The sequence below is a fragment of the Phocoena phocoena genome, chromosome 1, assembly GCF_963924675.1.
Source record: "Phocoena phocoena chromosome 1, mPhoPho1.1, whole genome shotgun sequence".
In the NCBI taxonomy this organism is placed as follows: Eukaryota; Metazoa; Chordata; class Mammalia; order Artiodactyla; family Phocoenidae; genus Phocoena; species Phocoena phocoena.
Window position 1 is genome coordinate 126,655,271 of NC_089219.1, and position 12,282 is coordinate 126,667,552.

Consider the following 12,282-nt stretch of genomic DNA (forward strand, 5'->3'; position numbering starts at 1 on the left):
GGAGACCAGGCCAGATTCACAAGTCCAGCGGGACCACTGAAAACATGCTTACTTGTATCTTTACTCGTGGAGGGTCAGAAAAGTCATTATCGTGTCAGTAAGATAGGGTATTTTAAGCACGTGTTGTTTCATATAGTAAGACTTTTTCTCTCCACTGTCAAGAAAAACAAACCATTGAGAAATACTGTTTGTTTCCTATAATATTAAATCATAGTATTTTTAAAGAAAAATATAGGAATGAAAGTTATCTGGACTTATAAATGGTTTAAAAGAGTAATATCTTTTATTAATGTGTTTAGGGTTTGAGAACTATAATGAAGAATGTTAACTACATGAATATTATTTTATATAGCATTTTTAATCAGTGAAAGATAAGCTTTTTCTTGTTGGTTCTTGATATTTTCCCATCTATACTCAAATTAATGCAGAGATAATAGTCATCATCTTACTTAGTGGTTATAAGAAGTTATAAAGGTTTCACATATAAAATTTTATTCTCTAATAGAGAAAAGAGAAATAGTGGAAAAATTTTAATATTTAAAATAGCTCTAAAATACATTGTCCACTCTAAATGGTTTGATATCGTTGAGTCCCTCCTATCTTTTAGAATAATCAATTCTATTAAATATCACAGCCAAAGAGTTCCAGGCGAAGTGCAATGTTTTGATTCCATGTTTTAGGAATGACGCGTATAAACCTGGAAATGATTGGTGGGTTGAAAAAGTTCTTCGCGTGTCCTTTGATATTATTATTTCCTTCGAAAATCTGAAAGCAAAATATGAGAAAATCTTTAAGGATGGCATAATGGGTATAAAAATCTTATACCTGAAAGTAACATAATATTGTATACCAACTGTATTTCAATTTGAAAAACTTATAATTTTTTATCCTTTTAGTTCAAACTGTGGGCATTAATGAACACATACAACATTATCACAAAGGTGATCCTCAATCAATTATGAACTCACACTCCAGACATACCTCTTTAGTGATATCACCTCATCAGTGATCTGAGCTGGAACAGGGAAAAATAAAGAAATCTGATATGGTGCTGTGGGGCAGCCGCAAAAGCATATCTGCCTTTAGCCCCTTTGTAGCTATGTGACTTTGAGCAAATTACTTGTAGTCTCTGATTATCCATTTCCTTATTGGCAAAATGGGGATAATAAATTTTACCTCATAGAAGCTGTTGTAAAGATTTTAAAGAGTATGTAAACATATGACATTTATTAAGTGCCAGATAATGGGCACCAATAAATGGTTAGCTATTACTAACTTTTAAAATAAAATACATCATGTATTTTTATTTATCCTTTTTGTCATATGCCCTATATCATCAACTGAACTGTGTTTTAGGTGTGTTTCTGTCATCCCCAGCAAGTTCCCCAAGATTTACACACATCAGAAGCTAAGTCACTATTTGTTTATAAAAATGAGTTTTGCCCTACTATGAGGATATCTTGATACAGTGAGAAATAAACCAAACCAAACGTAACAAATAAACAACTCAAGGGTTTAGAGAGAAAGAGATTCAAATCCATTAACTGAGATTAAGTGCTGAGCCCGTGATGAGCATAAAGTTCCATCCCCTTCTCCTGTGTTGCCCCTCCTACTGGTTTCAGCCCAATTCCCATTCCTGGAATATTAGGTTCCTCTCCTTAGCTTTGCCTCTGGTAGTATTTTAAAACCGTATAACTAGGAATTTAGGAGTATAATGGAATAGTTCATCTTGCAGGAAATTAGTCTCCTCATCAGGAAGGATAACAATTGTTTGAATAACAATATGACACTGAAATGTATATGGCCATGGGTATGTATGTGATCAGCCATGAATAACAAGTACATCCAAGCTAATGTTAATACGGTAGAAGGTTTTCTAGACCCCTGTTACAGACTGTATGTTTGTATCCTTCCAAAATTCATATGTTCAAACCCTAATCCTCAATGGGATGGTAGGAGGAGGTGGGTCCTTTGGGAGATGATTAGGGCTAGGATGGGGGTAGGGCCCTCATGGCATCTCTGTGTGTGCATGCACCAAGGGAGGCCATATGAAAGCACAACCAGGAAGACTGCCCTCACTAAAAACCCAACCATGCTGGCACCCTGATCTAGGATTCTAGCCTCCAGAACTGTGAGAAATACGTGTTTTTTGTTTGTCACCCAGTCTATGGTAATTTGTTATACAGTCCAAGCAGGCTGAGACAACCCTTTCACCATCTTTCTCAATCAGAGCTAATTAAACTTCACACCACCCGCTGCTGTTTTGTCCTCATTCTTTTATAGGTGGCTCAGTCAAAGCAGAAAGATAGTGTGCATGGTCCCTGTCCCAAGACCAGCTACTTACAGAGCTAGGACTTAGAAGACTTAAAGAGTGACGCATGTCAGAGCACGCTTATCAAATACAAAGAACTATTTGCAAATTTGAGGTTCTGTTCTCATCATAGCAGTTTTCAAATTGTTTTCTTTTTGCCAAGATACCCCTGTACCTTGTCCACCAACGAGGATTTCTCTCTGTAAGGTTTCCATTCGACTCCCTGGTCACTGTACTGGATGGTGTAGCTCTTCACATACATTTCAGAGGACAGAGACTTGCAACCCTGTGTTACAATCGCTGTTATCTTCTTGATTTTGAGCAGATCAATTTGTAACCACTGATTGTTGTTGTTTGCCTATGAAAATGATTAGAACAATGCATTTGACATTAAAACCTTTGCTTTTTTAGACCAAGATACTTAGAAATGCACTGAGCTGGAAGGATTTCTTTTATGTCTCATCCCTGAGGATTCCCTGTCTCCTAGAATCCTTCCCTGTTCCTTCTTGTTTATTGTCAGCAGGTTTATAAACTTTTGGAATATTTCACGCATTGTACAACAGTTATGTGTTTACTTGTGTTCCTTACCCTTTGAGGGCAGGGAATTAGTTTTGTTTTCAGGTGTTCACCACGGTGTATGGCACACAGATGGTGCTCAACAAATAAATACATTTTATTTGAGAAAAAGTATTAAATTGCTAAATTACCTGTAAATATTTTTCTCTTAAGCAAGTTTATTTAAATGCTATGGTGATATTACTGAAGAGTTATCTGAGAAAGAATTAGATAGTATCCTCTCCCAATTTAACTTATTTTAGAAAAGCCCCAATTTTCTTTCCATTGCTAATGTCCAATAGGAGAAGTAGTCCAATTTCTTCTTTTCTGATATTTCAAATAAATGTAATATCTGAGAGACCTAATAAAGCTACACCCAGGGCTGGATATGGCATAGTAGTTGTCCTGTCTCTGGCCTAACAAAATGCCTTATTTGATGATAGGCGCTTGGAGAAAGAGAATCAGAAAGACTAATTGAGTTTTAGAGTAATCTGAGATTAATTTTCATCTTTGAGAGGTTTATCATGCCCCATAGTCTCATTCAATTCTATATGAAATAATGAATATTGATATATTTTCTCAACGTCACTCATATGTGCATGTCTGTATGTATATACGTGTATACACATATGTATGTATATGTGTAGTCACATGTATATATGTGTGTAGTCACATGTGTACGTATATGTGTAGTCACATGTTATTGTATTTTTTAAGCAAATTAATTGAATTAAAATGATTGTATTAGATAATTTTGGTTAATTTTGTAACACCCTTTAGTGACATCTGGTGGTGTTTTAGTGTGTCTTCAAATCAAGGTTGTACGAGTGATACAGAATGCATATAGATAGCTAGGGGAGCTTTGTAGGTGTACATTTTTTTTGGAGGCATCAAAGAGGTAGAGACACTTCAGTCTGCGTGCATACCTGCATATGTCTGGCTTAGATTTTCCACCTCTCTAAAGAAACCCTGTACATGACATTTCATACTATTGAAGGTTAAGTGAAACAAATAGTTTTGACCTAAAATTCCAGATTTAAAATGACAGCTTTAAAAATTAAAATTAGACTTTTATCTTTGCAGCCTTTACTATATCACAAAACTAAGAGTAAATTATATAGAGGGCAAAATTTTTTTAAAGGCTGTAAAATGGAGGGTGGGATGACAAGGTTACACCATGAACAGGTCTAAAGGGGCATCTGGGAAAGAATTGGTTGATACCCTCTCTCTAACTTTTTTTTGGGGGCCGTGCTGCATGGCTTGAAGATCTTAGTTCCCCCACCAGGGATCAAACCCAGGCCACTGTCAGTGGAAGCGGAGTCCTAACCACTGGAATGCCAGGGAAGTCCCTTTATTTTAGTTATTTTATTTTATTTTATTTATATTATAGAAATTAAATCAATATAATGTTACACAACATTATTACTTTAACTTCTGTGGGTCTCAGTTCCCCCCTTTGCAAAATTGCAAAATGAGGTGCTTGGGTTGCTTCAAATGGTGCAAGGAGCATAGATCTGTCTATCGGGAGAGTGGGATTCCTGATTCCGCCACCAGGCTAAGCTAAAATTATTTAACCTCTTTTGCGTTTGGACTTAAAAGGAAAATCTGAACCAGATGCTTTGTAAAACCCTTTGCCTTTCTAACATTCTGTGATTCTGTGATGATCCAGAAATGAGTCTCAAGGCACAGACATAGTTGCCCAAGACTCTCTGTATTGGGCCCAGATAGTCTCTTCTATTTGCTCCCCTTGCATCACACCATTCCCTCCTCCTTTATCTGGTGGCTTGATTTAAGATTAGGATGTGGGATTCTATACAGAGTCCAGGGAATTGGAGTGTAGCTTCCTTAAGGGAGGGAGTTAGGAGGACAGAAAACAGGGAACCTGGATTAAGTTGATTGACTGGACTGTTCTGATTTCTGATGCCATTCAGATTTTACAGGTCAGTCGAAGAATGAAATAAATATGAGTCAATTATTAATAGTTACCCTAGAACTAAAAGTTACCTTAATTACTCAATGGGCTAATATCGAGGCAATATAACTCTCTGCGAGATGTTTACAAAACTTAGATCACGTATTTATAAACCTGGTTTTGCAGCATCTTATCAGGCTGCCAATTATCAAAAGGAATGTTACAAGGTTCTGAAAAAATGAGAACAAGACAATTTAAATGACACTCTTAAGAAAATGAAAAATATTGCTAAATTCTGGAGAGAACAAAAAGAAGACAAGATGTTGCAAACCTAAGTCATTTATCCCTAATGGAAGTTGTCTCGATCAGGAGTTGGCAAACTACAGCCCGAGGCCAAACCTGGCCTACTGCCTGCTTTTGTAAATAAGGTTTTATTGGAACACAGTCATGTTCATGCATTTACATATTGTTGACGGCTGCTTCCCTGCAACAGTGGCAGAGTTGAGTAGTTATGACAGAGAATGTATGGCTCACAAAGGCTAAAATATTATCTGGCCCTTTGCAGAAAAATTTTGCCCACCCCTAGTCTAAATCAAGACCACAGAGATAATAACTTCTCTCCGAGCCAAAGTTCGAGCTAAAGCTATCAAGACAGCACACAGCCTAGTTCTCGGACCTAGGATCATAATCTGCAGAAGCAGGAGATGATACTCTGGCTTCCCGGGGCCCCCATGTTCCCTGTAGTGAGGGTCTATGCTTTCTTCTGAAAGGCTGAGAGGATTCCCTTTGCAGGGGACATTTCACCTTGGCTTGCCAGGCATTCACACGGCCCTGGGCATTAAGACGGGCAAGGAAGGGTTCCCAGTAATCTCCCCACCAAGAGTTTTTAATTGAGGAAGCTGTGATTTGCTTGTTTTCTATCTTTCCACTTTCCATACCCAGCGGTGTAGAGCATCCTGTCAAGAAAAAAGTAATGTGATTAATTATATACCACTGATATTCCTTGCATGGCATTTTGCACTTCAGAGGAGACAAGAAATAATATTACTGCTAAGTAATGACAAAAACAACCATCACAGCAATGAACATTTATTGTCCAAGTGCTAAACCCTGTTTTCAGGCTTCACACGTATTACTTAATGCTCTTAAATATCTCCATTTTACGAACGAGAAAACAAAAGCACAGCAAGAAAAAGTAACTTGGCTAAAATAATACTGCTAGAAGAATCAGAAACTAGCTTTGAGCCCAGGAAGCCTGACATTAAATACCATTTGATGTCATTTCCCTCCTTCAGTGAGTCATGGAACCTTTGTTCTTTGCTTTGAGGTAGACAATACTCCTAAAGTATCTATGTATATAAAAACATACTCTATTTCTTCTAAGAAAAGCTACAAAGAAGAAGTTATAGGGGACCTTAGTAGTCACATTTAATATTTTATTTCCAACCCTTTGAGGGTGCTTCATGTGATACACCCTTTAGAATTTTGCCAAGGCATAAATTTGAATGTCACAGGCAACAAAGCTGATCCGTGAGTGTAAGAAACATATCTAGTGAGTGAGCCCAGATGACTGCCCATCATCATCATCTTTGTGACACTTTGTTCTTGCTAGCAAATCATGCAGACGTTTTCTTGAAGTGATACCTTACTTTCTTCATGAAAAAAAGTCTTCGAAGAAGAAAGCTTACTGCTAATACTAATTATATAAACATCAAGAAAGTGAAGAGATCTTAAAAAGTAATACTTCTTGTATAGAAAATAGAGGTTTTAAATAGACTGACATTGTTGAAAGTCACATTTTAGGGTAGCTTGACTCTATGACCTGAACAAACTACCAGTTACATTGCATACCATATGGAAAGAAAAACGATAATGACTTATAGAGCTGTTTCAGGTTTTCCTGCCTGATCAAAATTTGCAATTTTTTTCTGATGTGGACCATTTTTAAAGTCTTTACTGAATTTGTTACAATACTGCTTCTGTTTAACGTTTTGGTTCTTTGGCCATGAGGCATGTGGGATCTTAACTCCCCACCAGGGATCGAACATGCACCCCCTGCGTTGGAAGGCGAAGTCTTAACCACTGGACTACCAGAGAAATCCCCCAAATTTGCATTTTATGTGGAAGATGTTACATAGCATTGCTATCTGAACATTGACAAAATGCCCATTTCCATATCCCTCATGAATGTCAAGAGTTTATTGTACTGTTATCTGCTTACAAGTTTCTTATCAGCTGATAAGAAACTTATTCCAAGGTTCAGCTTTCTCCACTGTAAGCCATGGTTTCTTCCTTCTACCCTGAGAGAAGGCACTGTAGCTCCTCAACAGATGTGCCACAGCAAGTTTTAGGTGTGCCTGTATGTGTGTGTGTGTGTGTATATATATATATATATATATATACATATACATATATACATATATATTGTATAAATATGTCTTTATTTTGCCTTCCTTGTTGAAGAATATTTTTGCTGGACAGGTGTGACTGTATATTGATCTCCCTCCCCCCTCAGCCCTTGAGCAGCTAGGTGGTACCTAGATCAGCCAAGCCCAGGGTGGATTGCTTCATTCTTTTACCCCAGACTGTGAGACAGATATTATATTTTATATGTGCTTTGAAGTGAAAAAATTTGGAAAGCACCACTTTAAGAGTCAGAGAAGAAGAAGAGTTGATAAAATCCTTAAGCATCTTGTTATATAGAGTAGAATTTTATTATAGCCATTTATGATTATCTAGATTTATTTATACCACAGGTCACATTACATCCCCTGAAAAATAGAAGCTTACATAGAAAAGGCTTGGATACCTACACAGAGTGTGAAACAGAATACAGAGTTCAAGGAAGGTTTCAGGAAGTTGGGAGGCAGATGTATATTTCAAAAACATTCACTGAACACCTAATATATGCCAGTAATGTTGCTAGATACTTTTATTACGTTAAAGTCTGGGTGACCTGGCTGGAAGACTTTGGAAGAGTCAGACCTAGTTTGACTCTCAGTTCTTATTGAAAATGGGCTGATGGAGGTCATTCTTCGCTAGGGCCCTTCTTTCGAGGGTCAAGGCAGTATCCATATGATCCCGGAGTTCTTCAGAGAGCCTGCCCTCTGGCTGACAGAACCAGTCTCAGTCTAGATCACAATGAGAGTTTACCTGAGTAGAACCTCTGTTTCACAAAGGTTTTTCTAGGAGCCTAAGTGAAGAGAACTAAAAATTCTACCCATTCCCCCATACCCCCCAAATCTTGATTTTCTGAGTGGCAGCTAGCAAACAATGCATCTGTGTTCCTTACCGTTAACCTCGCAACCTTGCAGCTCCAATCGAAGGGCAGGTTTGTTATAGGATTTAGTTGGAGAGATTCTAATATATCTAGCCACAACAGGTGGGTCAAACTGATTCTCTTTTATTGTAGAGGCATCCGAATTGCCATTAAAATACTAGAGGAAGAGAGGAAAATTTAGTTATATTATAACAATTCTCTATAAGGTGATTTTATAATAAAATTTTCATCCAATCTAATATTGTAATATTAAGTTTTCATGTAGCCTGAATCAAATTAATTTGGTCTTAAAAGATACCTGGGAATACTTCCACTTCAGGAAGATGGTATAAGCACAACTGAAAACATAAAAAGACTCTGAAAGGTGGAGAAAAGGCAGACTGGCTAGGGTTCTCAGGACACAAGGAACAACACAGTGGTGAGTCCCCTGGGTTTTCTTTTTACCACATATACAGACTTATAAGTAAAGAAGCCAGGGACCAGGAAACACGAATAGGTGCAGACCAAAAAAAGAAAATAAAAGCCAGCAAAAGCCTTCTTTGTCTAGCCTCAGGACCAGAAAAGAGCAGTCTAACAAGACAGAAAACTTTTAGATAACAATTATTCTACTTCAAGCCAAACATCATAGAATAGAAAACACTGTGGCCCCTTCCCTACCCACAGCAGCAAAGGCCATCTGGGGAGCCTAGACTTCCATGCTCATGAGACTGTAAGGAGGCACCCCAACACCCTGACTGGGGTTGTGTCAGAGAAAGCCAAATAGAGACCCAGGATCTTCATCTCTTCCAGCTTCTAATAAGGCTCCCACTCCTGCAGTGTCAGTGGATACCATCCCATCCCCCCCCAGCAGCAAAGAGGAGGGGTCCCAGCTCCGGTGTCAACAGAGGAGACCAAGTAGGGAATGGACTTTGACCTCTATCTGGCTGTAAAGAGGCTGTGCCCCATCCCATTTCCCTGCCAGAACAGTGTCAGGAAGAGCCAACTAAAACAAAAGAGTGGATATCAGGAATATTGAAAACAGAAAAGCAATAGATAACAGCAGTGAAACAAAGGGCCAGTTATTCGAAAAGATCTTTAAAAATTGGCAAATCTCTAGCAAGACTGACAAAGCAAAAAGAGAAGAGATGCAAATTACCAATATCATAAATGAAATAGGCAATATCACTACAGACCCTGCAGACATCAAAAGGATAATAAGAGAATACTACAAACAACTCTTACACATAAATTTAACAACTTAGAGGAAATGGACCAATTGACTGAAAAAACACAAACTATCCAAATTCACCCCATATGAAATAGGTAATTTGAAGAGCCTGTAACTTAAAGAAATTGAATTTGTAGTTTTAAAATTCCCAGAAAACAAATCTCCAGGTCCACCTGGTTTTGCTGGTGAATTATACCAAATGTTTAAAGAATTAACACCAATACTAGATTATCTCTTCCAGAAAACAGAATAGAAGAACACACTACCTAATTTATTTTATGAAGCTAGTATTACTCTGATTTTAAAACAAAAAATGTATAAACAAATAAAACTACACACAAATATCCCTCATGAACGTAGATGCAAAAATCTTTAAGCTATGGACTTTAACTGTAATTTGTGTACTGTCTCCAATACAGATTGCTAAGAACCAAAATTTAAGATTTTCATGATCTATTCTAAGGTATAGTGCAAATAATTTATTATTAGAAATAGCTAAATGATAACATAGAAGATAGTAACATAGTAAATGATTTACAGAAAAAATGAAACTGATTCAAGGTTATCAGTGTAATAATGGTGGACTGACTCCTTGCATTCAGATAGCTTTCTTTGAAGAGGGGGGTGAGGGAGAAGGGGAAGAATTAGGGCTGGTATAATTGGGTCATTGGGAATAAACAGGCTGAGCCCCTGGACAGTCCAACAGGGGAAAGTCACTCCTCAGGCATGGCAGCAAAAAGAAAATGTGAGAATCACACTGCCTCAGAGCACTACTGGTATTAACACTATTATTTCCTTCAGTTACACTGAAATAGAGAACAAAATAAAATGTAAGAGTTAGTAAAATCAAAACTCTTGGTGGCCAATTTTTAGCATGAGCTCTTTAAGGCACAAGACCAGATATTCTACCCTACTGCCTGTCATCTGCCAATCTGAGAAGTCTGGGTATTTAGTTTGATTATAAAGAGATTTTTTTTTTTCAAGTTTTATGGAGTTTTGGAATTTCAGAAGTCAAGCTTAATCTTTTAATTTGTAATACATATATACACGTCATTTTACCTCTTTCCTCCATAAGACACTAAGAAAGCCGTTTGTATTTATAACATCCAGAAAGGTATTTTAAAAAAAGATATAGTAACCCTAGGCTCGGGAAGAAACAACAATGCACACAGACCATCACGTTCCTAGTGCTGTTTCCTTTGAAGATCCGCCAGTTTGTCCGGTCAGAGCTGTAAGCCACAAAGAACTCGGTGGTGTAGTAAGACTTCAGGTAGTGTTTGGCACCTTGGGTCTGGATCCCTGTGAACAGGACTTCCCTTTGCATGTCTACCTGCAATATAGAAAAGCCATTAAGCAGAACCATCCTTGTCAACAAGTCACACGCTGCCTTAATTCATTGTAAAACTAACCTTCTTTAGAAAAAAAGAACCAACACCTAGCAAACTAATAAAATGGCTAGGGGCAATCCGTATTTGAGCACAGGGTACCTGACTTGAATCCAAACTCAGCCACTCACTAGTGTATGTGACATTGGGAAGTTAGTTAATCCCTCTGTGTATTAGTTTTTTTTTTATCTGTAAAGTGGGATATTACTAAAAATAACCTCATAGGATTAATTTTGAGCATGTAAAGTACTTAGAATGGTGCCTAGCGCCTAGTAATTTTCATTTCCCCTAACAACATTGCAAGAACAACAAGAAGAAATTATTAAATCACTGCCATTTTTATTATTACAGGGAATCCCCTGGCAGGCTAGTGGTTAAGACTCTGCACTTGCACTACTGAGGGCCTGGGTTCAATCCCTGGTCAGGGAACTAATATCCCATAAGCCGTGTAGTGCTGCCAAAAAACAAAAACAAAAACCCCCACATTTTTACTATTACAGTAGCAGTAAATATTATCAGGTTAATAAGATATACCTGGATCCAAGGTTTAGGGTTAAATTCTACTGCAAGTTTTTCTGCGATCCAAGCATTATATGATCCACCATTGTTTAGTCTTGCTAATTTGGGTTTCCAATAACCTAAATCCAAAGGAAGAAAATAATTTATTCTGAATTTAAAAAAAAAAAACCATACAGCTAGCAATTTCTCAAGTGAGTTTAGTCCCAGTGGAAAACCAGATTCCTCAAGGAACTTCTGTTGCAATTAGGAGACCAGGTCGTTGACACGGGCCTCAGCTACTAAGTCAGTCCCTGATTATGAAATCTTGGTTTCGGGCCTGTGCTTGGACAGCTGTCAACTACCACCCACCCCCTTTACTGCATATAGGTCACATTTATTTTTTCTCAGTTATGTTGATATGGTTTCTGCCTAGTGTGTCTGCCTAACAGAAAGACATAGGAGGAATTTATGGGAGCCTCGTGATCCCTTACAATTGACCTTCTGATGTTGGGAAGAGTTTGAGGCAGAGAGAGGAAACTTAGGAGGAGTTCCTGACGCACAGTGGGTGAACAAAAAGTTTCTTGAACAGATGCATGGTCGATGCAGCAAAGGGCTCTGATAATGGGGATTGTAATACCTGGCCTATAAGACCCTGTGAATCTGGCTAGAATATTTCACGGGTTAGTTCCCTTGACATCTTACATTCTACAGAACAGAGTAATGAGTAATTTCTGCTTAGAAAATACGTATAACAAAGTAAAATTTCCACGGTTAGAGATTATACCTCTAGTGGGTCAGTAATTAGATATTTTACTGCTGTTTTACTACGTTGTGGTAGAGAAAAGCCTAGAGAGGAGCAATGGCCCATGGATTCAATAGGCAGCATTGTCATGTACAGTTTTGCGGGCCATATACAGCACAGTTGTAGGAGGTGCCTTTTACAGGCTATGATGCTACTACTTACCCCAAAACTCAGAAGCCTTGATCTGTGAATCAGCTATGAGACCAGTGCTTAGTCCCATTGGCATTTTACAGTCTACAAAAAATTAGAACAATGAATAATTTTTGCTTAGAGAGTATATAAAATAAAGTAAAATCTCTATGGCTATAGATTATACCTCTAGTGGGTCAGTA

General features: G+C 37.8%; 1 protein-coding gene across 1 annotated transcript in view; it reads right to left on the reverse strand.

Annotated features, from left to right (window-relative positions):
• Positions 1-479: 479 nt before the first annotated feature.
• The window catches only part of F5 (coagulation factor V), an 85,336-nt gene continuing 73,533 nt past the window's right edge, over positions 480-12,282 (reverse strand). Inside the window, exons 19-25 of the mRNA XM_065880487.1 lie at positions 12,113-12,184; positions 11,185-11,288; positions 10,440-10,595; positions 8,071-8,215; positions 5,583-5,734; positions 2,487-2,669; positions 480-765 (exon numbers count right to left, since the gene is read on the reverse strand). Coding sequence (XP_065736559.1) covers positions 622-765; positions 2,487-2,669; positions 5,583-5,734; positions 8,071-8,215; positions 10,440-10,595; positions 11,185-11,288; positions 12,113-12,184 — 956 coding nt within the window. The 3' untranslated portion in view covers positions 480-621. The remainder of the gene's footprint in view (positions 766-2,486; positions 2,670-5,582; positions 5,735-8,070; positions 8,216-10,439; positions 10,596-11,184; positions 11,289-12,112; positions 12,185-12,282) is intronic.